Genomic DNA, 24,906 nt, shown 5'->3' with positions numbered 1-24,906 from the left:
TTGTTTTTTAATGTATAAAAATCATTCATAATGTTTATTTGATTGATTGATATTTGTTGGATAAAGATCCTATATGGATAAATCGAGAAAAAAAAGAGAGATAAATATATGTGTTGAGAAACCCTGCTTGTTAATAGTAGTGGTGGAAGGAAAAAATTTTTTTTTGCTTCCAACAACAATCCACGTGACAATATTGTTGATCATCATCAATATATTTAAACACTTTGTAGTGTATGACGTGGTAACGTCAATTTGATTATTTATTTTGATGAAATGGATCCATGTTTGTAATCAATCGTATTCAAGTGAAAGATACAATATTTTTTTTCCATTGGCGATAATTCATCAACACAACAAAACTTGACCAATCATTCGATTAGATGTTTGTTTGAATATAATTGTAATTTGAGAAAAAAAATAAAAGTTTTTACCAAAGAACAAAAAAAAACAAAACTTTAAAAAAAATGAAAAAATTCATAATTCACGTCGGAAAAAAATATACGGAAATGTAATAAAACACACAATACATATATTAATGGATGCATTTGTAATAGATGTACACACTTGCATCGTTTTTTTTTCTTCTTCTTCAAGTACAAACAAGTTTCAAGTTTTTTCAAAGCTGTTCAACTTGAAGAGAGAGAGAGAGAGAGAGAGAGAGAGAGAGAGAGAGAGAGAGAGAGAGAGAGAAAAGAAACTGAGTTTCATTCTATTCTTTTTCACAGTTAATCTTTCTGAAATAATCTGAAGCTTTTAGCCACCTTGTTCATTACATTTCGGACAAACGACGAAACGACTGACTTTTTTTTCATTCTAGTGGCCCGACAACAATTGAATTGTCTTTTTTTTTCTTTTTTTACATTTCACCATCATCATTCATCATTTGGACCAATGAAACAATACTGATATCTATGAAATGTGTGTACAAAAGATGTTGGCAATTATTTTGTTTTGATTTAATAATTTCAACTTGTCGATTAGAGATATACTGAAACAGACATACATTCAGCTACTTTAATTATTATTATTAAGGGCGGATAAATGTTCAACATGTTCTACAATGAAACAATTCATTCATTCTATCTATTAAAAAAATGTTGCCATTTCAAAGATCAATCAAGATTGAATTAAATTAAATTATTATTCGAAATGAAAAATATTTCAAAAATGCAGCAAAATTGATTATAATCAGAAGTATATTTATTGATTTTAAATTTTCAATATGGCGCCATCTTGTGATTGTGATTATTTAAAAACAAATAACCGATTATATAAATTGTTGTTGCCCGTTCGGCCAAGTGTACTATTTGTTGTTTTATTAAACCCGAACAACCTTTTTATTATATCGGCGAATAATTTAAAACATTGATAGCTGTCAAGGCTCAAAACAACCACCACTCTCTATAGAGCTCAACAGGTGAGTCAACGAATGAGTGAATGAATGAATGCTGCATAATGTTGATGATGATGATGATGATGATCGAATCGAATATCAATCCATGCAAGAAGAGAAATAGATTCGCACGAGGCGAGAAAAAGAGAAAAACATAACAATATAATAGAGTAGTAGAAAAAAGTTCACTTTTAGCTTGAATCAGATCTTTGAAGGATCAGTTAGTGTTTTCATTTAGTCTCAAGGTTTTTGTTAGATTGCTACATTGATCCATCATCATCATCATCATTATGAACATCGTTAACACGATATACGAGTCATTGCAGCAACACAGACATACACACAACACACACACACGCATTTCATCATCATGTTTTATGAGCATCGTATATGACAAGATTATTGTTTCAAATTGTTTTACAATGAATGTTCCATCATTTGATTCTGCTTACAATATATCTGTGCTCTAATTTTATCTTATACAAATATTCAAACAGACCGATCCCTGACAACGATAGTTGTATCTGGGTGAGTAATAGGAAGTAAATGTTTGTATTGTCTACCTACCTCAAACAATACCCATCTCGATCAGTCAAGAAACTGTGTGTTTGTAATTATGTGTGTGTCTGTGTGTTTTTGTTGTGATATACCGTCGTAGAGATGTGTTTCAACTCAAATAAACACAACCACGATCAAAACAACAAAAGCTCAATGATCATTATAATAACGAAAGAAACACAACGACCATGATGCCAACACCAACAATATCTTTGGCGGCCACTGCATATTCGGCTAACAATAACAATAACATGGCCACCACCAACGCGAACAACAACCACGAAAAAAATAATCGAATCATAACACAAAATAATCATCTTGGTTCGATGATAATAACAAAATCGAACGGTAATAATAATGACCATTCCGACCAAAAATCAGTGATGGCCCAATCTTCGATCGATTCAACAAATGGTGGTCCACAGATTATGAATAATGATCATCAATCTCGTTTACGGCGACATATGACTGAAGAAATTAATGAAGATTCAATCTACAACGTATATCTGAAAAAGATAACCTATACTTTCAATAATGTTCTTAATAAACAACAAAAGTTAAAAAATGATAATTTCATCACCCGTTGTGATCAGGTGGATTATTCGTCATCAACTAAAGAACAACAAGAAATAAAAAAGAATGGTGGCAATAAATGGAATCATCATCAACAACAACAAGAAGATCAACAGGTAATTTTTTTAAAAATATTTTGAATGGTAATGTTTTATTTAGTTTAATGATGAAAACTGTCATTATTAACACCATCCAAATCGATTGGCCGAGATTTGAATTTAGAAAATAATTTATTTGATGATCCAGTTTTTTTTCTGAATGTTGTTTATTTATTTTTTTTCTCTCTGACCTGAATGTCTTCTATTTGCATTAACGTTCGAATAGTATATTATGTGTGTATCTATGATTATAAATAAAAATAATCGGTCAGAAGCTAAGATGAAAGTGTTTAGATGAGTCTTTTAGCATTAGCAGCGACGGCATTATACAGATGAATATTCTCAGGTAATAAAAATAATCAATATGGATAGCTATTAATATCATATATCGATGATTTTAAAGCAATAAAGCGCCCAAAGGGCTTTTTTGATGTTAAATAACAATGTACAGTTTAAATATGCTTGTCCTAAACGTCATTCATATTTCAATTGAACCCATCAATTCACCACAGTTATTTTATTTTATTTTTAATTTTTGGTCTGCTCGGTTATTTTTTTTTGTGGTGGTGATGATGGTTGATAAGAATGGATACACTTATCACAGAGAAAAAAAGAGAGAAAAGAAAAATAATCATCATCGAACAAAAATGCTATTTTTAGCAATTTTATTAATCAAATCAATCCTGTTATTATAAGAAACAAGTTATGTTGGCACGGTTCTCCAATTGATCAGTAGGTTTACCTATGATTGAAAAAAACGATCCATATGGATCACGTAATTGTTTGATCCATTGTAATTTTTACCATATACCATTATAAATGGTTTTTTAAGTTAACATTATATGACCGCACTATAACTATGATGATGTAGTCATCATCATCATCATTTGCCAACTTTTTTTTTAACTACATTCACCTTAACTAAACATCCGATAACGAGCTATTCAAAAGTTTATTTTAATTGCCAAGAAAAAAAATGTGATCATTTCCCGAACATAAACATTCACACAAACTCATCTGTCTTGAGAATGAAACCATAGCAAATAGTTAACAGCTTGTTGAAAATTTCAAATTTACGACTTCCGTTTGTTTAAATTTTAAAATGAGAAAAAACTTTTTCTAAAAAATAATTGCACTTATTGCTTTGATGGCTGTATTGATTTTTTTTTCTTTTTATTTTTCGAAATGTGTTTTTTTTGTCACATAACTCTAATATGTATAGAGTTTACAATGGGAAACAAGACAATTACGACAGATCAAAGCTGCCACTTTGGAACACTTAGTTCAATACATTCTACTACAAACTGAATATCAACAACAGCATCATAATCATTCGAAATCTAGTCAACATCATCATCACAGCGATCATAGCGATAGTGATGAAGAATCCCAGCTGGAATCAAGCGATTTGATAGAGGAAAGGAATAACGTTGCCCATGTAATGCATGTATTATTCGCAACTTATCGGCAATTCTGCTATCCATGGCAATTATTTACCGAGATCATCAGACAAAAACCGTTTGCTAGTTCGAAACAATTCAATTTTATTCTATTCTATTGGCTCAACAATTATCCCGAAGACTTCTGGACTCCATGTCAACCATCGATGACCAATCCGAATACGAATTACATAGATGATCACACCTGTAGTCCTGATCATGGCAATCAAATCCATGATGATCAATCTTCATTGTGTAGTGAATACGCATCTTCGTCATCATTGTCATCGAATCTCGTTAGCTACACGGCAACAAGTCTATCATTGTCATCCACATCAAACAATGTATCCACCGATTCATCCCAATCATCAACATCATCATCATCATTATCAAGATTCTCGCCATTAACTTTAGCCGATCAATTGATTTCCATGCGACATATCGATGAAGAGGTGAAAAAACATTGCCTTCATTTGCTTGATATGAAAAAAGAGAATACATTCAATTCATCCACACTCAATCATCATCCTTATTCTTCCATACATGTAAGTGTTCCTTTTTTTATTATTATTTAAAATGAATCGAAATTGAATCCTATCGTGTTGTCCGATAGTGGATTTTAACTCTCCAGTTACTCGTCTACATTGTTTTTCAAAATCGATTCTTAACCTATTTGTAGCAATAGTCTAAAAATAGAATTTCTGATCTAATCGTTTTTGTTGTTTTCGTTGTTGTTGTCGATCTAAAGAAATCGGTAAATAAATCATCATCTATCATTGAATTGGACGCCAAATTCGTAGCTCAGCAATTGACCGCCATCGATCTGGTTTGTGATGCAAATCATCATGATGAGTATTCGTTCGCTAAATTTTATTATTTTTTCCTGTTTTAAATAGGAAAATTTTTTAGCATTAAAACCATATACATTATTGTCAAGTGTAAGAACTAAAACAAAAATCGAAACAATGATTCGCAATTTTAACCTATTATCTCGACATGTGATCATCACTATCCTGCAACATTCAACGTAAGTATTGCCCACTTAAACTAATTTGCATCATAATACTCTGATAAATAAATATAACCACTTGTGTAGACCTCATCTCGTCACAGTACATTGGATCGAGATAGCACAACAACTTAGAAAAATGAGAAATTTTAATTCATTAAAAGTAAGTTTGTTTATTGTGATCGTGATTGATAGTCTATATCAATTCATTTACATAGGCCATCATAGCCGGTTTGACTAATGAATCCATATATCGATTGAAAACAACTGTCTGGAATAGATTGTCTCGCAATTCAATGACAACTTTTCAAAATATGTCTTCGATTGTCGACGATGTGAATAATCAGACTATGTTGCGTCATACACAATTATTCATTGAGGGCACATCCAAAGTCAGGTTTGTGTGGTTTTATTTTGATTATAGTTATCATTAATCAATCATTATTACAATTCATCATTATCATCAAAATTCATAAAAAAAAATTCGTTCATTCAGTCTCGAAGATTCATTCGGTACAGTGCCATATCTGGGAACATTTTTGACCGATATAACCATGATCAACACACGATATGACAATTATATTAAGGTAAATTATTCAACCGAATAGTTATTTGAAAATAACCTTTTCTTGTTTTGTTTTGTAGATTGAAAAGGGCAAAAAATTGATCAATTTTGAAAAATGCGCTAAACAATATGAAATTCTTATGCAAATGCATTTATTACAAAAGAATGCAATCGCCGCCCTACAACAACAGCAACAACAAAACTATCAGCATCAAATCTATAGCCTCAATCATTATCTGTCATTACGATCACAATCGGTACCATCTATACCTCGTGTGGCAAGGATTTTTCGAAATTGGTTCCAGCTCAACGAATCCGATCTACCCAGTGATCGTGAATGGTAATAATAAGAAATGTATATCTTAATGGCAAATAAATAACCTTTTGTTTCTCTATCAGCTATCAGATATCCCTTGGAATTGAAAGCCCAGCAACGAAGAATGGCAAAAAATGATCACCAACAGCAAAAAAAAAATTTTATTAAGAAAATCACACTTGTCACAAACAAAGTCTAAGTCACACATATTATGTTTTTTTGTAATCGTTTTTTTTATTATTTTCTGTTATTTTTCAATAAATCTAAAGCTAACTAAAATCATTGAGTTTATCAAGAAAATTCAGGTATTGTGGTCGAAATGATGTTTGTGATGGAATGGTGTGACCACCCGCATGTTTGATTATGAATGGACAATAAAAATAATCGTTTGCTAACGATTCAGAACGATCGTGATCCACCACTTGATCATTTTCACCGATTATATGTAACGAGGGAATACGTATCTTTTGATCTGCTAATCTATCAAACATGGCCACATGACTTGATGTCAGACTTTTGAATCCAGAACATAAGATAACAAATTTAAAATCGTATGGAAATTCTGGTTGCATTTATACAATCGGCTTAGAAATTATAAAAATTTTTAAAAAATTGAATCATTTACCATTAAAATGTTTGAGAATACATATTAAAGCAACCAATGATGCCCCTTGACTGAATCCCAATAGACCATCAAATGGTCCCTATTTTCAAAATGAATAATCATTAGGATTTGCGATAGAGATTTCGATTAAAAACTGACCATTTTTTCAAAAGAATCACATATTTTCTTCATCGATTCATCATACCCTTTAACATAATTGGATAAGTGTTTAGAACTAAAATAATCGGGATTTTCACCAGAAAACCACCAGCTTAGACAATCTTGTTCATTGTTGGGATTTTGTTCACCTAATGGTATTTGATGTGGCGCATCGATGATGACTTGAAAAAAAATAAAATTAAAATTCACATCATGAACAAAAAAAAAAGATAACACATGTTCTTAAAAACTTACCAAACTCGAAATGATTTTTGAGAACTTTACGAAATCCTCCCGATTTAGCCTTGAATGATTGTGAATTTTGCCTGTATCCATGAAGGCATAAAATCTTTTCAACAGGAACAATAAATCAGAAAGAATGAAATTTTTTAAAATTCCAATGAAAAACACTTACTTTGAGACAATTTTTATCGGACATATGAATGATTTGTTGGAAAACAAAAATAAAAAACAGTTTCACACATTGTTTCAGTTGATTGATGCACGTGTAGTCATCGTGTTCAAAGTATACGTATACGATAAAATATGAATTTGAATTTTTAATAGCGCGCGTCAATATAAAAAAAATGCCGTTATAAAGCAATCATAAGGCTGTCCATATTATTATTAGCCCATATTAGATTTCTGTTCATTTAAAATGATTGAAAAGATGTTTTTTTTATCGTAACCTGAAGATCAACTGTCAATATAATAATGTACGAAGAAGCAGAGTGGAAATACAAGTTTTTATTTTGTGATAAAAATCAAATCATTGAATGTGATTTGATTGCAAATGTCTTGTTGGAAAGTAAAATATTTGCTTATCAAACATTAACACATACACACATACACACACATATATATATAGACAACTTACAATTTGAAAAAACGAAACATTCCGGTCAATATTGTTTTGTTGATTTGATTTCAATTAGATTTTCTTGAAAGTTTGTGTTTATTCAACGCTAGAACATTAGATACGCTAAAAAAAATGTTGATCGGTTTTATTGGATCAGGCAAAATTGCTCAGGCTTTGATTAAGGGTTTCACCAGTGCCGGAATATGTCGTGTTGAAAGTATATTGGCAAGTGCTCCAAAAGAGGATTATACAAATCATTATAAAACTCGTGTAAGTAAAATGAATCCAAAATTTCGAATAAAATCACATCGGTTTATTTGTTTGTGCATGGCCAGGACATTGGCTGCCGTACTACATATGAGAACAAAGATGTGCTCAAACATTCGGACATAGTGATTTTAGCTGTAAAACCACCGATTGTACCTCAAGTATTGGCTGACATTAGTAGTTTTGTCACACCTAAGCATCTGATGATTTCGATTGCTGCTGGCATTAAATCGAATTCGATTGAAAAATTATTACCGGAACAATCCAAAGTGGTTCGAGTGATGCCAAACACCCCAGTATTAATCAAAGAAGGTGCAAGCGTATTTTCATTAGGACGTAATGCACAGAAATCCGATGGAGATGTAGTAAAAAAATTGTTTGAAAGCGTTGGTATTTGTGACCAGGTACCAGAAAATTTGATCGATGCATGCACGGCTCTGAGTGGCTCTGGACCTGCTTACGTAAGTCAAGACTATAGTGTTTAATCGCTCAATTCTCAAATTATCTTTTGATCATAGACTTATATGTTTTTGGAGGCATTGGCTGATGCTGGTGTACTGCAAGGATTGTCTCGTGAACTTTCCTACAATCTGGCTGCTCATACTTTGATTGGGTAATAAAATTTTTTTTTTTTTTAATCAAATCTAATCGATAAAAAACAATGGCTCAAATTTATAGTGCAGCTAAAATGGTTTTGGAAACAAAAAAACATCCAGCTGGATTAAAGGTAAGTCATATTGATTTATCGAAAATCATCATTGATATTAAATTTTTATCGACAAGGATGATGTATGTTCACCATCTGGCTGTACGATTAATGCCATGTATAGTTTGGAAAAGAATGGTTTCCGAACAGTACTTATGGATGCTGTTGGTGTAGCCACAGAAGTAGCACGAAAAGATGAACAATAATTTTGGTTAATAAATCAATTATATAAATAATGACTAACAAAATGTACTTAGATTGATCGATCAGACAATTTTATTTTTGCATACTTTGCAAAACTGATACGATTATCAACAATAATATATATTCACACACACACACACACACATACACAAAGACAAGTAAGCAAACAAAGGAGCCATTTATTTTAATTATTAAATCAAAAATATTACATAATAAATAATCTTGATCTTTTTTTTTGGCGATTAAATTTACTTGTGGACGTCATCGAAAGAAAAAGCAATGCTGTTTTTTTCTTGTATTTCGTCAATTCGTAGTCAAGAAGTGGTTCAACAACAGTCTAAAAATTTTAAATTTGTTTACAAAAGATTTTGTCAACTTGTTCCATGATGAATATTTACAAAATAAAATAAAATAAAATAATCGAATAGAAAATTATCTTTAGATTTGAAATTTATATTTCGAATGAGAAGCTTGATGATGAAAATAGAAAATAAAATGTGACAATTATTCAAAAATGGATAAAAACATAAAAGGATTGAACAAAAGAAAAAACTTGTACAATTTATTCGGCTGTTAATGACTGATTGGAAAATTGAAATTAAAATCGACAATCATGAAAAAAACTTAGCAGAGAATGACATTTTTTTTAATCATCATCCAAGTCTAAGTGTGATAATTCGTCCAAAATTGCTTGAATGCGATCGATTTTTTTTTATCGAAATAAAGCTATCTGTTGGTTTTTGTTGCGAAAAAGAGAATTTTTTTTTTGATTCAGTTTATGGTTGTGGGCAAATTGGTCATCAATTATGAATGAGACCAGAGTGATTAGTGAATATGAAGTTATCACACCGAAAAAGCAAGAAAGAAAACATATCACTAGTGAAATCAAGTAAATTCAAATCAAACAAAGATTTGTTGAATGAACAGGAAATGATTGATTGGTATGATTCTTGCATTATCGTTGGGTTGATTGATTAATGTCTGATTTAAGAAATGGATGATACTACGTGGTTGCTGGTCGATTCGGATAGGCATTGACACCAATCGATGACGATGAAAGGAATGGAAACAAATCCAATACGTATAGACAATTATCATAGAGTTTTTGTCTCGTCCACATATCCAATTCCGGCCAATGTTGAAAGACGAATGTGAACATTATGATTACAAATACGCTGGTAAATATTCGAGCTCTGTACCAAATTATAATGAAAAATGATCAATCAAAATAGGAAATAAACATAACAATGCTCACCGTGTCTGTAAAAATGGTGCCAAAATGTTAGCTACGGTAGCGACCAGCAATAGAATAACTTGTAAAACGGTCAACAGAACGTTGATCAATTTAAGTACGAGTGCTCGGGCATTCGAATTATCCAATGAGTCAAGATTGACCAATTGCTGTAAATGTTGATGTTGTTGATGCTCCATTCGTGATATCTGATGTATGAACAGAATTTATAATTGGATTTATCTCTAGAAATCGACTATCAAACATACCCTTGTCTGGAAGCTTTCCAACATTTCATGTACATCCCTATGTCGTTCATCGGTTTGATATTGAATCTTTTCCTCGAGATCTGAAATTGTTTGTTTGAGATTTTCAATCTCCTTCTGGTGGAGCTCGGTTAAATCATTAAGCTGCTCTTCTAATCGCTATAATGGCCATATGATACGAAACAAAATGTTTAGATTATCGAATAAAAAGACAAAAGTGGAAAGTAAACATCATTATTATATATGATACCTCGACACGATATTTTTCATCCTGAAGCGTTTGATTGAATAGCAAACATTCGGATTGGAATTGATTTTTTAGCGTATCAATTTCTTCACCAAAACGTAAACAATCTTGTGTTCGTTCATCGATACGATTTCTTAGCTGATCAATATCTGCAACAGTATAATATCCTATAGGATGGTGCCAATTTTTCAAGGATAAATGAACATTATTATTACTATTGTGAATTATCATATTCAAAGATCTTACGTTTAAATGGTTTCATTCGTAATGGACTGCTACTGTAATGAGCACTATTAGTATGGCTATTCATACCACCCAATTGACCAGATTCCGATGTAATACTTGAACTATCATCATCATCATCTGATGTACATTTCGTACTATGACTATGTGAATGACTATTCGAATTGAGCATCCCGGAATTACCACCTACCCCGCCAGAAACAGTTGTTGGCTGTTGTGACATTTCCGGATCAATTAAATATGTGACAAAAGTACTGGTTGGTTCTTGTTCCATGCTATTCTCTGTATTATAAAAATATAATAAACTTTTAAGTTTATTGTCCAAGAAGATAGGGCAAAAACATACTCTCTGCATTATCGGCAGTGGTTCGTTTGAAAAATTCTTTCGGTTTTGTAATCACAGTCCTAAATAAAGTGAAATTGGTTAAAATTAATGAGAAAATTTGTGTTGAAAACTTACTCTCCGGCCGTATGTATACCCGATTTGATGCCTTCGATTACACCACCGGAAAGACCACTGATACCTTCTTTGATATTTGTTCCAACATCACGAAGTCGTTCTTTCGGATGGCGATGATAGATGCCGCCGTTCTTTATCCGTTCAAGTTCCTGATCCAAACGATTCATCTTTTTCTGACAACGAGCAATTTTTTGTGAAGATTTTTGATTTTTCTTTTCAAACACTGTTTTCAAACGTTGACTTTGATTTGGCTGGGCACTCGATGTCAACTTGAGATATTCATTTACATTATCATTACAATTGATTTGTTCTTGAGCGATTTTTTTCTTAAATTTCCGAATTTTCTGTTCGATTTCGGCGATGGCACGTTTAGTTTCATCATTCGGGGTCAGAGTAGTCGATGGCAGAGCAGCTGTTTGTGACGGAAGTTCAGCACCTGAATCGACTTGTTCACTTGAACTAGATTTCATAATCGATCCGGATATTGCTGTGGTCACTTCCGAGGGATTTAATAAAAAATTTCGATTTCGGGTATCACTAATGTACGACGATTCTAACAAATTGTTATGTGCACGTCCTAGCGATAAGTAATTGGATTGTGGGGTTGGTGGTGGTAGATGAGAATGATGGTGATTCGTACTAGTCGAAGATGAGGACATAATATCTCTAATGGATTGGGGGTTTAGCGTACTAAATGAACCATGGCTGTATCCACGGCGATGTGTCGGCTTCAACCCTGCTGCTGCTGATGAGGATATTGTTGTCGTCGATGCGGTCGAATGATGTGAATGCGTGGGCGATGGTTTCGGCTGCTGTGATAACAACTGAAATTGAGCATGACTAGCATTCATAGTATTCGATCGTTCATTATCACTAGTCGATTGTTTATGGATGATGATATTATTCCTATCATCATTACCATCATCATCAACAACAATTTTATTAGTTTTATCATTATTAAATATTCGATTATGATCAACGGACAATGTACTTGGCGATATGGTGGTATCGATATTTGTTATTTGATGATCCGATGTGCATACAAAGGCCTTAACAGCAGCAGCAGTTCGAGTATTATTATTGTCGTTCGAGTTTCGTAACATTATATATGATGCTAATGATGAGCAGCCACAACATGACACAACGACGATTATGATGAATCAAATCAGTATACCAGCTTAAACACCGGATTAAAGAAGATTCATACATCAAATATATTTATGATATGCGCACAAGTACAAGTCAACGTATACAAGAGATCGATTGGTTTTTTGGAATTTTTTGCTTCATTACAGACCAATCGATCGGTTATGTGTTGGATGAGAATGAATACGATCAATCAATATAACATTAATTTATCATGACTGATAACACATTGATTTATGATAAAAAAAACAAATAGGCAGGTGAATATGGAGCCAAATGATATATATTTTTTTCTGCTTTTAATCAATGATTATTATTATAACACATTGACAAAATGAACGCAACATCATATAAACAAGCACAAACACGATGTATTTTGTATTGAGTGGAATTAGGATGCTGTGATATGATTTCGATGATGATGGATGAATATTTTACAAACGAATCAAAGCCAAATGCAATTGCACATTTGAAATGAGGGGGGCTAGTAAAACTTGACTACGGGCAAAGACAGTAGCATTTGGACTTAAATCAGAACGTGTTGGATTTTAGCTATAAAGAAAAAAAAATGAAAACGTCATATATAAATATAAGAGAGCAGAAATAAACAAATAAAATAATAATAGTTTAAAATATATAGCAATTAATACTGTCAATCAACATTGAAATCAATTAATTATGTGTGTGTGTGTGTGCATGCATGATGAAAGAGAGTTTACCGGAGATTTTGAACCGGAAATACGTTTCTGGAACTGTCAAAAGAGAAAATTGGATCGTCATTATTTTTCTCCAACAAATAAATACGCATCAGTAACGTCAAATGAATGCAAGAGATACTGAAGAGTTTTATCATGCACTTAATATATGAGTCATGCACATTGTATCATCATTATACAGAGTCTCTTTTATTTCGATTAAGAAAGTTTGGAAAATTGGCCACCAACTTTTTTTTATATATAAAGGACAAGGACAACTTCACAACGATAATGACGAAAAAAACATACACACACACACATAATCATATGTAAGCATACAAGAATAAGTTATCAAAATAAAAAGTCATTTCATTTCATTAGTCATACCTGTTTGGTCATCAACATCAGAGTGAGATCAGATGATATTATATACCATTGTGATGTATGGTGTAACGGTGGTGCAGGGTTGAGCAACACCGAAAAGAGATTGATGAGAAAAACACCGGAAAAAATAGGGACTAATTAATTATATCACTAGAGGACAATGAGATAGAATAAATATGACTTATGGATAGTAAAAAAATCATGCAGTATGAAGAAAGTATGGTCAAATAAAAACAACAATAACAAAAAACAAAATCGAAATATTGACGATGATCGAAAAGATTGGAATAACTGGCAACAACAAATGTAGCCATCCAATCCTCCAATATACACAGTTATAGACTATCGGTTGTTTAAATACATCGTATGTATACGATATATGGCATGCAATGTCTGCTCGAACTCAGCTCACTTTAGTTCATATACACACAACAGAGTTGTGCATTTTTCTTTCATTTCTGTCAGCCCCAACATATTACAATACACCCCCCTGATCACTTACTAATTGTGAATTGAATGAATCAATGAGTTACTCCAAGATACCACACTGTGGCGTTCTTGCTAGAGTTTTTTTTCTGGTTTCGTTCGAATAAACGAAATTATGCGCAGGTACTATTTTTTTTTTATTTAGTTTGTTTTGGATACATTCGATCTTTGTTTTTTGAAAATGACGCCCAAACAAACAAATGTACCAAGAGGGAAAAAAACTTTTTCCATTTATGCTTAGAAAAATAATGTAATGATTTTTCCTCAAACCAATCAATGAGCATGAATAAAATGTGCATATTAAATTAAAATGTCGATTTATTTTAAGTATAATAATAATCATGGATGGAATGTTTGCTATGGCATGGTGGTGCACCAGAGAAGAGAAAGAAGCAACCGTAATAAAAACAATATAACTATACGTTAATTACCATGATTTATTGTTATAGATTGTCAATAGTATTGTTGTTGTTCATCAAGCGATTATCGTGAAAAAAATTGACTTGGCTGTCCATCATTATCGTTATTTCAAGCTGTTTAGAAATTTCATCTCTTCACCTCGAACTAATAAATTATCGACAAGTTTAGTCTCAGTTTTGACCTATAAAATATGAAAGAAAAAAATTAAATTATTAGAAATTGAACGATGAGTATTTTATAAAATTTTCTCACACACATTGATCATTGATGTACGTTCGAATGAACTAGCTCCACAATGTTGACATTGATTGACCGGAAATAACGAATCATATGTAAAACGACGTTTTTTGCAATGTTTGCATTGGAAAAATCTTTTTTTTACCTCATGAAATCGTACCAAATGATTACGAGATTTACACAAGTCACTTTGTGATGGAGCCGTATATTCACACATTCGACAAGTAACAACTTTGACCATCATTTCAGTTATTTCAGCCAATCGATTTTCATATCGTTCACGTTTTTCTAAGGCCTGAAAATGTTTCTCACAAGCAATACGTTCGATTAAATCTACAGCACCACTGTTGATTGATTTCCGTTGCATAGCAGTTTCGATCAATCGAGATTTTTCCTTGTCAGTTTCTGCCTGTTCTTTTTTCAATTCTTCATTCGATTCGTCGAGACTTGCGTTAACTTTTTTCAGAATTCGTTCAAGTTTTTCATTCTTGCTCGTAATCGATTTTGTACTTTGTGCTTGTTGTTTCTTTTTAAATATTTCAATCGCGCGTTGTTTAGTTACATCAAGTTGCTTTTGGTTGTTAGAAATCTTTAAATCAATCATTTGTCCAGGTTTATATCCTTTTGCCAACAAGGGTGAATCACTTTTGCAATTTTTTGTATTTGGTAATTTGGTTTGAGAATTTTTTAGCTGCATAAAAATATCTTGAGGACAGATTGGTTTATTTGGTTCTGCTTGTACACTAGTTAGTGGTAATGATGACATTTTTTTCGATAATGAGCTTTTTGGATTAGTTTGTTGTAAACTTGAAATTACAGCCAAACTTTTGGCTGATCGTGACAATGGATTGAGCATTACTTTTTTAAGATTCTCCTTTTCAACTTGCTTTTTATCCTGCAATTGAGATCGATTCACTTTTGTCATTTCTAGTACAATATTATTCTGATTTAATGTAGCATTCGGTACGAAATTATTGGCAAAATGATATTGTTCAGGTTCTTTATCGGAAAACGTCGATTGAATTTCGGCTCGTTTCGAGCTAAATTTTCTAAATGCATTCTTAATATGATATAAACAAAATTCATCATCCGCTTTCATAATTAAACTGCCACAAATATCTCCATTCTTTTTAATCGCTTTACAATGGCCCAAATCCTTGGAAGTACCAATATGCAATAATTTATCAGGATCATCAATGGTTAAAGGACCAATTTCTGAACCTTTTTGATTTTTATTGTTCTTGTCCATGAAAGATGCATTCAATAGACCGATGACAGCTCCGACCGGTAGCTTCCAATGTTTTTCGTGTGTCTTTCCAAATAGGAAAAAACTAAAAGTAGACTTTTCTGAACTGAGATCGCTTAGGTTCCAAATGGAATATTCTTTGCCGTTTCTGCTTGTCTTGGTCATTTTGTTTAAAACGACGCCGATTGTAACCCAATCACCATCGATATCATGAGTAGATTTATTTATGGCAGATTTAATCTGTGACAACTTGATCATTTTACGACCACGCATCGATTCACGAAGCTCATCACTTGATACTAATGGCTTGGTCATGCGAATTCCCGAATACAGCTCTTTCACTACAGTTTCATCTTTCGAATGAGACTGATTAGTGCTGGAGTTTTTGGATTTCCAGTTGTCTAATGAAATTTAAAAAAAAATTAAACAATTATCATCAAATTGCGACATATACCTCGACGTATTTTCTTATTCGAGTAAAAACCACCGACATCATCATGATTGTATGATTGGAAATTCTGTTTACGTTTGCTAGTGGCACCAGCCAAATTATCATCATCACTGAATCCATCTAGATCGTCAATATTACCAAATAAATCTTCAGCTGAGAAAGACATAGTCTGAAATTTTTTTTATGAAAAATCAATCACGATCACCATAAAATTTGGGCGGCAAATTTTTTCATGCACACATTTCGACCATTTTAACGTTTGTATGTGCATGCGTCAAAATGGAAAAAATCAACAATTTTCTTGTTTTGTTGTCTTGTTTGTGATTCTGATATTAATATCTGTAGAAATTTGAGGATTCATTGAATCGATACGAATTTCTTTGATCCAAATCCAAATATTTTTTTTTGTTGAGTTAATTTTCTTGTTTAGAGTTCTTCTCTTTGTTTTTTTTTTTTTGGCCTTCATTTTCCCATTAAATCCGTTCTCAATTTCATTGCTTTTTTTATCATCATTATTGGCCCAAAATTATCACCGTCATTGCCCTCGTACATATTTGTGGCGCGTTGGCCTTGTAATTTACAAATTTTTTTTCATCTCCAAAATAAAATGAATGCATTGTTGATGAAATGAAAAAATCTAATTGTAATGAATTTGTATATTATAATTATATCGCGTTGATAGAACAATGATTTGCATGAAACAATATGTTTAGTTTGACCGAAAAATCAACAAATTTTCAATGAAAGGTAAGTGAGATTTATATGATGGTATATGCAAGTTAATTTTGTATTCAATTTTTGTACAGAATAGGCGTAAATATTTCGTGATATCATATTTTGATCTTCATCATCGTGATGATATATTTTTATATTAATTTTCCTCACTCACAATACATTCAACTCAATAATCAATGGCCATTCGTTCAATATGAATATTGCAAATAGTCAACAATCATTATTCGTTACAAAAAATGGATCCATTGATACAACGACAGATCGTCAAATGGATGATGGTGAAAGTAAAAACAAGAGCAAAGAAAAATCAGAAACCGAAATGATGATATGTAGACCTCAAACGCCAATGCAACAATCGTGGCTTCTTAGGCTTTTTGAGTCAGAATTATTCAACATGAATATTGCAATTACGTATCTATTTAATTCCAAGGAATCCGGTGTATTATCCTACTTGGGTAATCGAATGTTCACATTTCCGCCAGATGATGTAGATTTTTTTCTACCACAATTAATTGTTTTATATATCCACAATAACAACATTGCTGATGCTATACATCCCTATCTGATACATCGATGTCGTCACAGTGTATATGCATCGACTAAATGTATATGGCTTTTAAATGCATTTTGTCCAGAAACACAGACATCAACAATAACCCCGATGTTACATTCCCGTAAGAATAAATCCCTGGGACATAGATTACGAAAGTCGATTCTCAACGAAGAGTTCCGATTATCAACTGCTGCTAAAGCTGATGCTAACCTATCAAACGACATGAACAATAGTAATAATTTAAATCATTCCTTGGCCAATGCAAAAATTGGCCACAATCATCTTCGTACACATTACCGATCATTTAGTGATGCAATGACCAAATCACAATTATCCGGTACCAATCTGAACCAAACGGTATCAACAATCGGTTGTATCCATCATCAACAGAATCAAAAGAATCGTTTTCTACGTATTCCGTCGACGACTACAAACGTAATAATGAAAAATTCAAATCCTAATGAGCAAGATAATAATCTGAAACAAGCATTTCCAAGCTGTCTTTGTGCAGCTCTAAGAATTAAACCTGAATATGAATTTATACGTTGTCTGATGAACATTGGATTGAAAATGCAATCGGTTCCTAGCAAAGAAATAAAATCACAACTTTTGATTAGCGAATTATCCACCTTGAACATTCAACTACCTGCTCGTGTTTGGATACCAACTTATACAAAACATTCGCATATGATTGTACGAATACCGCCACATGCAGCAGTCGTGTTGAATTCTAAAGACAAAGCACCATATTTGATTTATTTCGAGATATGTGAATGTGATGACATAGAAAAATCGCCAGTTCCAGTGAAACAAGCACTAAATAATAGCAGAAATAGTCTCAATGGCAGCAGTAATAGCATCAATTTTTTAATGATGACAAACCATAATCATGGTGGTAATTTCAATTTGAATCAGCAGCAAAAATGTCCATTAGAATCACAATCATCTTCACAAACTCATTCGACATCTATCATTCGACAGACGAAATCTGAAGAGAATCTTATCGAATTTTCTATAAAACATGGAACAACGGCTACGCTCAACAATAATCTTGATCAAAAATTTCCAATTCCATGTGAAGATTCTGGCAACAGCAAAAGCAACGCTGTTGTTGTTGTAGTTGGTGGAGATGATGAAGAGGAAGAAATGCTGATGGCAAGGCAATATGGTGCATTTAATGTTTTCCGACGGTTGCAAAATCAGCAACAAGCCAATGATAATTTATCACAATTTTCCACGGATTCTACGGCTAGCAGTGAAGGTATATTGATAGCTGCTGGTGATATTCGCCGTCGTTTGAATGAATCAGTCGCTTCAAAGGATAACAATTTCAATCGATTTTGTCCTGAAGATCCATCCGCTGCTGCATTAAAAGAACCATGGGACGAAAAAGTGTCCAGAATCCGTGAATCGTCTCCATATGGCCATATCAAATCTTGGCATCTTGTTGCTGCTATAATCAAGTGTGGCGATGATTTACGACAAGAAATGATGGTATATCAGGTGTTGGAAACATTGAAATCAATATGGGAACAGGAACGGGTTCCATTATGGCTGAAACCATATGCCATTCTTTCTACGTCGCCGGATAGTGGTATTATTGAACCGATTCTCAATTCTATTTCATTACATCAGATCAAAAAACATTGCCAAATTTCATTGCTCGAATATTTTGTCCGAGAATTTGGGGGTGGTTCGATGAGTTCAGAATTATTTCTAACAGCTAGAAATAATTTCGTACAAAGTTGTGCCGCTTATAGTATCGTTTCTTATTTGATGCAAGTAAAAGATCGGTAAGTAGTAGTGTCTGAATGATGTGATTGTTTGTGCTTTTACTAATCGTGTATTTATCTTTTTGGTTAGACATAATGGCAACATTCTTCTCGACAATGAAGGCCATTTAATTCATATAGATTTTGGTTTCATACTGTCAAATTCTCCACGAAATTTGGGCTTTGAAAATTCCCCATTCAAATTAACTCAAGAATTTGTTGATGTAAGTAAATATTCCAGATAATGACATTTCTTTTTAAAATATCATCTCGACTATAGGTGATGGGCGGCAACAAAAGTGATATGTTTGAATATTTCAAGATTCTCATACTACAAGGTTTAGTAGCTGCACGTAAACATACGGAGCGTTTGGTGACTTTGATCGAAATTCTCATAACTAGTCCATCGATGTCGGCTTGTTTTTCCAACACGGCATCGATCTTACGTTCATTTCGTGATCGTTTTCATATGAATATGACTGAACAACAATTGCAACAGCATGTCGATACCTTGGTTGATACTAGTATCCATTCGATAACGACCAAACTCTATGATGGTTTCCAGTATTTCACCAACGGTATCTTCTGATGATTATACCCACTTGCGGCGATCATAAAAGCCAGCCGAGAAGCCAAAAACGAAAATTTTTCGATCCTATTTTTGTTATCAGATTATTTACATTGTTAATTATTTTATACATGAAATATTTATCATTAGAATATTTGAATTACTCAAATGAAAATTATCATTAAATTTGAGTTGCTACATTATGTATTTTCGCGCTACTCACATTTTGTCACGTTCTTTATTGATGGCATCTTTAGGCGGTGAAAAACAGGGGTTGCCCGATGTTTTGCCGATTGTTTTTGTCTCGGTTTTTTTTGCATTTGTAATTGTTGTATACAAAATAAAAACATTGGAAAATTAATGTTTTTTTGCTTTTATCAGAATTCACTTTAGCCCTTTCTGTAGTGATTAAACTTTGAAATTCTGAAAATGATTTTGAAAACTATTATTTATCCTGTTTCCTGCATGAGCCGTCATTTCTTCTGAATTATTTGGCATTATCGTTGAATACTTTTATTCATCATAATTTTTGCATTTATTGTGTATGAGAACACTCATCTAGGCTTTATTGTCGTTCGTAATTTCAAGTTTCAAGTTCTGTGATAAAATACAAAAATTTACATGAAAGATTTGTTATAAAAAATTAATCGGAATCGAATGCAAATTTTCATTCTTATTTTTTGACGTCAACTTTGTTTTCTCATCAAAAAATGCCTCCCGATCATTCTTTTAATGTCAAAGACTTTATAAATGAAGCCAAAGATGATTTTCATTCACCAACAACATCGACATTTTATTCAAATATTTCCTATTGTAAACAATTGGTCAACTCTATTGAAGAGGTTCGACTGCTAAACCGCTTAAGCACTGTTTATTATTATTTTATTTTTTCCAATCCTTAGGGCCTTGATCTTGATCGAAATGGATTGTCCAAGATGAAAAAATCTGTTAAAGCTATACATAATGGAGGATGTGGTAAGCATTTTTTTCGATTTGAATTTTCAGATTTTATTTTTTAATTCTTTATTCTTTATAATCGAATAGCTAATTATGGAAATAAAATCATATTGTCCGAATCTTTAGAAAAATTGGGTATCAATTCGTCAAATTTACGTGAAAAGGAAGAATTTATTGGAGCTGCATTTGTGAAATTTTCATTCATCGTAAAAGAATTGGCCGCTTTGGAAAAAACTTTAGTATGTCATTTTTTTATTTGTAGTTTAATGATTGTTTTACAATGTTTATCTTTGATATCAAGATGCAAAGCTTATGCAATATAATTATGTTTCCCGTGGATAACGTTCTCAAAGGTGATCTTAAAGGTGTGAAGAATGAGTTGAAAAAACCCGTCGATAAAGCGTTAAAAGAATATGAAATTAAAATGAGCAAACTTGAAAAAGAGAAAAAAGCTCAGGCCAAAGAAGCCGGATTAATACGGACTGAAATAACCGGAGCTGAAATGGCAGAAGAAATGGACCGTGAAAGGAAACAGCTCCAATATCAGATGTGTGAATATTTGATTAAAGCGAATGATATTGAGATGAAGAAATCTTTTGATTTGCTACTGCATTATATCGAATATTTTAATGCTCAATGTAAATATTTTCGTGCTGGTCTTGAAGCAATTGAACAATTTCAATCATTTATCAATGATTGTACAGTACAGATACAGCAAGCACGACAACGAAAAGAGGAAGAGAAACGAGAATTGTTCGAACTTAGATCATTGCTTAAATCATCCAATGCATTATTTGATACTTATTCGATGAATACTAGTTCAATAATGAATGATTCGCATCATTCGGATCAATCAAATAGGCGATCGGTTGGCTATTATTCTTTACACCAACCTCAAGGTAACAAACAATATGGGTGTTATAAATCGGGATATTTGCTGAAAAAATCCGAGAGTAAAATGCGTGTCAAAGTATGGCAAAAACGTAAATGTGAAGTCAAAGACGGATTCCTTTACATTTGGCATTCGGATGAATCAAAACCACCTACTAAAGTAAATTTGTTGACATGTCAGATTAAAACTTGTCAGCAACAACAGAATGTGCAATCACAATCGATAACAGGTGATGATAGAGCACAATCATCATTGTCACAAACATCCAATCTGACCAATCCGGCTAATAATCAACTTAAAAATTTTGGAACTAATTTTGATCTCATCTCCTATAATCGTACTTATCATTTTCAAGTAGAAGATGAACATGATGCCGAAGCCTGGATATCCGTTCTAATTAACAACAAGGAAGGTGCTCTTAAAAAAGAGTTTGATAACTCCACGTCTGATAAAGTTGCAAATTCTGAGCTAGCATATTCATCGATGGCAATGACCAATTCTAATAATCGAATAATAGATTCATCAAATGATCCAAATTCCAATCTTCCTAAACTTCGTCAAAACATAATTGAACATATACGAAAACTGCCTGGTAATGACTGCTGTGTAGATTGTGGTTCAACCCAAGAACCAACTTGGCTGGCTACCAATTTCGGTGTATTAACTGTAAGTTTTTTTTTACCTAAATGAACATATTTTTATTTCAAGTTTTTATAGTGCATTGAATGTTCTGGAATTCATCGTGAAATGGGAGTCCATGTTTCACGGATACAATCACTAACATTGGATAATATTGGTACATCACAGCTGCTGATTGCAGCAACAATGAGTAATAATGGCTTCAATGATATTATGGAAGCCAGCTGTAATATTCAAACATTCAAACCTAAACCAAATAGCACAATGGATGAACGAAATCAATTCATTAGGAATAAATATCTACATCGCAAATATATTATTAAAACATGTACATCCGAATTGGAATTGCTAAATGATCTCGAACAGGCTGTTCACTCCAAAGATATATACTTTCTGTTACAGGTTTGGGCAGAAGGTGCTAATCTTAGTGCGCCATTACCATCAAATACTTTGATGGAAACGGCATTACATCAGTCGATTATGCGGGAATATGATGGCAGTTCCCTTTATATCGTTGATTTTTTAATCCAAAATTCGCCCGATCTCGATGTGATAACTAGGCCGGATGGCAATACGGCTCTACATTATTGTGTCATATATAATCGACCAGAATGTATGAAACTATTGCTTCGCTCAAAGGCCAATTATTCTCTAAAAAATAAAATGAACAAAACCCCAATGGATTTAGCTCGAGATGATCAGAATATATTTTTGATCCAATTGGTGAGTTGAATTCTTTCGATTTAGGGAATTTTAATTGATTGTTTCTTGGTTAGCTGGAATGTGCGGAAAAGAATCAAAAATCATTGTTTGAGAACATTATCATTCACTATAGTGTCCAGACGGAAGATCCATCCACCGATTTTTCCGATGATGATCTCGATGAAAAGGTTTCTATTCGAGTGCTTTAACATTATGTAGTCTTTTAATAATTTTGTTGTCATTCCTCTTAGAATGGTGCAATCAGAAATGCTGATGAAATTCGCCGTGTGAATCAATTGATGTTCAATCAGAATGAACAATCATTGACAAATAATCGAATTCGTTCTAGTAATCGAAAATTTTCATTTCGCTATCAAACTGAAAGCGAATCGGATTCCAATGAATTGGTAATTCTTATATCATTCAATTTTTGGCTGATTTATTAACAATATCATCATTTAATATATATAATTGCAGAAGAGTAATGCTCAGACATCAAAATCATCTCTTTACAACAATTATTCTACAGCCAATCATACAGCAGGAACATTTACTTCCTCAGCTCAAAATTCTCGACCATCAAGTGTAGTTGGAGATTTTTATTCAACTGTAGTGAATATTGATACTTCAAATACAAAAGCCACAACTATTGTTAACAGTTCAGATCCAGATTCACTTGTTCGTGGTAATGTAGTTAGAAATAGCCGACTTAGGTTTTCGGCCGAATCACAGCAGCCTCAAATACCGAATAAAGATGGTATGTCGAAAATTATTGTCGATACGAACATGTATGAAGAAAAATATAACATTTCCGGCTCACGACCGTTTTTGGCAGGTCATTCTCGAGCAGCATCAGCTGATATAAGCTCCAATTCAAATTCCTTAAATTCAACCTCTATAACCACTCACAACAATCTGCAACAAGTGATGACATCAAAAATGAGTCAACACATACGTAACAATTCTGTTGATAATTCACTTGTCACTTCCGTATTTTCCACTCCTGGTTTATCTGTTAAACAATCAAGTACACTGTCTACCAATAATAATCAGCCACAACCAAACAAACCTGCTGTCCCTCTTAAACCAGCAGGGATAGTTTCAGTCTTTGTTCCAGGATCGAATACAACAGCTGCAGGAACAGCGTCATCAACTACGAATACCTGTAAAAAAGTTGGAATATCAAACATTTATGGAAAAGTGATGACCACCACTCCTGCTATTCCAGCAAAAACAGACAATTCAGACGTTGCTCGATATCCAAATGAAATGTCCGTACAATTACAACAAATGAGTGAAAGCAGCGTTAATCATCCCGTACCACCACCTCGGAAGGTAAAATTTTAACAATCGTTTGAAATATTGATTCTAATTTCTTTTTCAGAAAATTCACGATTCTCATGGAACACCTGGAAAATTCCGTCGATGCTTAGCTCTTTACGATTGTGATGCGGATCAATCTGATGAGATTTCATTTAAATCTGGAGAAATAATCACAGTCATCAACGAAGTGACCAATGACGATGACTGGATGGAAGGAATGATTGAAGGCGATCCTTCCAGGCGTGGATTATTTCCAGCCATTTTTGTTCAATTCATTGAATAATAATGCAGTCCTCGATCATCGTATACCAAAAAGACCGTCATCCTGTTATTTAATGATTATATTTGTTTAATTCCTACTAATGTTATTTTCTAGTCACTTTTGAATTTTTTTCAAATAATTAGAATTTGTCAATTTATTGCTTTGCTATATCTTAAAATTTTCATCTTGGGTTCAAATCACTGACGCATTTATAAACAAACTCATCAATTGAAAATGATTT

General features: G+C 32.8%; 7 protein-coding genes across 10 annotated transcripts; 4 read left to right on the top strand and 3 right to left on the bottom strand.

Moving 5' to 3' along the window:
- Positions 1-43: 43 nt before the first annotated feature.
- Rgl (Ral guanine nucleotide dissociation stimulator-like) lies at positions 44-6,230 on the top strand. 2 transcript variants are annotated; one of them, XM_075729709.1, is made up of 11 exons: positions 44-918; positions 982-1,417; positions 1,720-2,640; positions 3,845-4,606; positions 4,810-4,887; positions 4,958-5,088; positions 5,158-5,233; positions 5,289-5,467; positions 5,567-5,657; positions 5,716-5,975; positions 6,035-6,230. In XM_075729709.1, the coding sequence occupies exons 3-11, from the start codon at positions 2,140-2,142 to the stop codon at positions 6,087-6,089; spliced, it is 2,133 nt and encodes a 710-aa protein (XP_075585824.1). In that variant the 5' UTR covers positions 44-918; positions 982-1,417; positions 1,720-2,139; the 3' UTR covers positions 6,090-6,230. The 2 variants fall into 2 exon arrangements, with proteins under 2 accessions (XP_075585824.1, XP_046914010.2); XM_047058054.2 differs by having other exon boundaries at positions 44-1,417; positions 1,891-2,640.
- LOC124494793 (esterase CBG03338) lies at positions 6,161-7,673 on the bottom strand. The gene is made up of 6 exons (XM_047058062.2): positions 7,592-7,673; positions 7,130-7,359; positions 6,970-7,063; positions 6,715-6,896; positions 6,577-6,655; positions 6,161-6,513 (listed from the first exon to the last, which is right to left on the bottom strand). Exons 2-6 carry the CDS (start codon positions 7,151-7,153, stop codon positions 6,221-6,223), a joined length of 672 nt encoding a protein of 223 aa, XP_046914018.1. The 5' UTR covers positions 7,154-7,359; positions 7,592-7,673; the 3' UTR covers positions 6,161-6,220.
- On the top strand, positions 7,600-9,182 carry LOC124494792 (pyrroline-5-carboxylate reductase 1, mitochondrial). The gene is made up of 5 exons (XM_047058060.2): positions 7,600-7,843; positions 7,909-8,301; positions 8,359-8,453; positions 8,519-8,567; positions 8,624-9,182. Exons 1-5 carry the CDS (start codon positions 7,706-7,708, stop codon positions 8,750-8,752), a joined length of 804 nt encoding a protein of 267 aa, XP_046914016.2. The 5' UTR covers positions 7,600-7,705; the 3' UTR covers positions 8,753-9,182.
- A 103-nt stretch (positions 9,183-9,285) lies between these two features.
- On the bottom strand, positions 9,286-13,822 carry Dmtn (transmembrane and coiled-coil domain 2 protein Dmtn). 2 transcript variants are annotated; one of them, XM_075729708.1, is made up of 9 exons: positions 13,426-13,770; positions 12,299-12,895; positions 11,198-11,887; positions 11,084-11,142; positions 10,741-11,019; positions 10,498-10,661; positions 10,251-10,406; positions 10,006-10,190; positions 9,286-9,943 (listed from the first exon to the last, which is right to left on the bottom strand). In XM_075729708.1, exons 3-9 carry the CDS (start codon positions 11,854-11,856, stop codon positions 9,754-9,756), a joined length of 1,692 nt encoding a protein of 563 aa, XP_075585823.1. In that variant the 5' UTR covers positions 11,857-11,887; positions 12,299-12,895; positions 13,426-13,770; the 3' UTR covers positions 9,286-9,753. The 2 variants fall into 2 exon arrangements, with proteins under 2 accessions (XP_075585823.1, XP_046914006.2); XM_047058050.2 differs by having other exon boundaries at positions 11,198-12,895; positions 13,426-13,822.
- Positions 13,823-14,206: 384 nt separating this feature from the next.
- Positions 14,207-16,523, bottom strand: LOC124494789 (protein MCM10 homolog). Its single transcript, XM_047058056.2, has 3 exons — positions 16,266-16,523; positions 14,585-16,212; positions 14,207-14,509 (listed from the first exon to the last, which is right to left on the bottom strand). Exons 1-3 carry the CDS (start codon positions 16,426-16,428, stop codon positions 14,432-14,434), a joined length of 1,869 nt encoding a protein of 622 aa, XP_046914012.1. The 5' UTR covers positions 16,429-16,523; the 3' UTR covers positions 14,207-14,431.
- Positions 16,524-16,584: 61 nt separating this feature from the next.
- fwd (phosphatidylinositol 4-kinase beta fwd) lies at positions 16,585-20,093 on the top strand. Of its 2 annotated transcripts, none has more exons than XM_047058049.2 (4): positions 16,585-17,009; positions 17,074-19,343; positions 19,414-19,546; positions 19,603-20,093. In XM_047058049.2, the coding sequence occupies exons 2-4, from the start codon at positions 17,191-17,193 to the stop codon at positions 19,909-19,911; spliced, it is 2,595 nt and encodes an 864-aa protein (XP_046914005.2). In that variant the 5' UTR covers positions 16,585-17,009; positions 17,074-17,190; the 3' UTR covers positions 19,912-20,093. The 2 variants fall into 2 exon arrangements, with proteins under 2 accessions (XP_046914005.2, XP_046914004.2); XM_047058048.2 differs by having other exon boundaries at positions 16,591-17,009; positions 17,069-19,343.
- A 58-nt stretch (positions 20,094-20,151) lies between these two features.
- Positions 20,152-24,900, top strand: Asap (ArfGAP domain of ASAP). The gene is made up of 10 exons (XM_075729707.1): positions 20,152-20,212; positions 20,272-20,732; positions 20,793-20,865; positions 20,935-21,086; positions 21,149-22,405; positions 22,457-23,101; positions 23,155-23,268; positions 23,332-23,487; positions 23,558-24,415; positions 24,465-24,900. Exons 2-10 carry the CDS (start codon positions 20,601-20,603, stop codon positions 24,684-24,686), a joined length of 3,609 nt encoding a protein of 1,202 aa, XP_075585822.1. The 5' UTR covers positions 20,152-20,212; positions 20,272-20,600; the 3' UTR covers positions 24,687-24,900.
- Positions 24,901-24,906: the final 6 nt, after the last annotated feature.

This window comes from Dermatophagoides farinae, chromosome 3 (genome assembly GCF_024713945.1).
Source record: "Dermatophagoides farinae isolate YC_2012a chromosome 3, ASM2471394v1, whole genome shotgun sequence".
Taxonomy (NCBI): Eukaryota; Metazoa; Arthropoda; class Arachnida; order Sarcoptiformes; family Pyroglyphidae; genus Dermatophagoides; species Dermatophagoides farinae.
The sequence above is the reverse complement of the archived record's forward strand: the minus strand, read 5'-3'. Positions and strand labels throughout refer to the sequence as shown.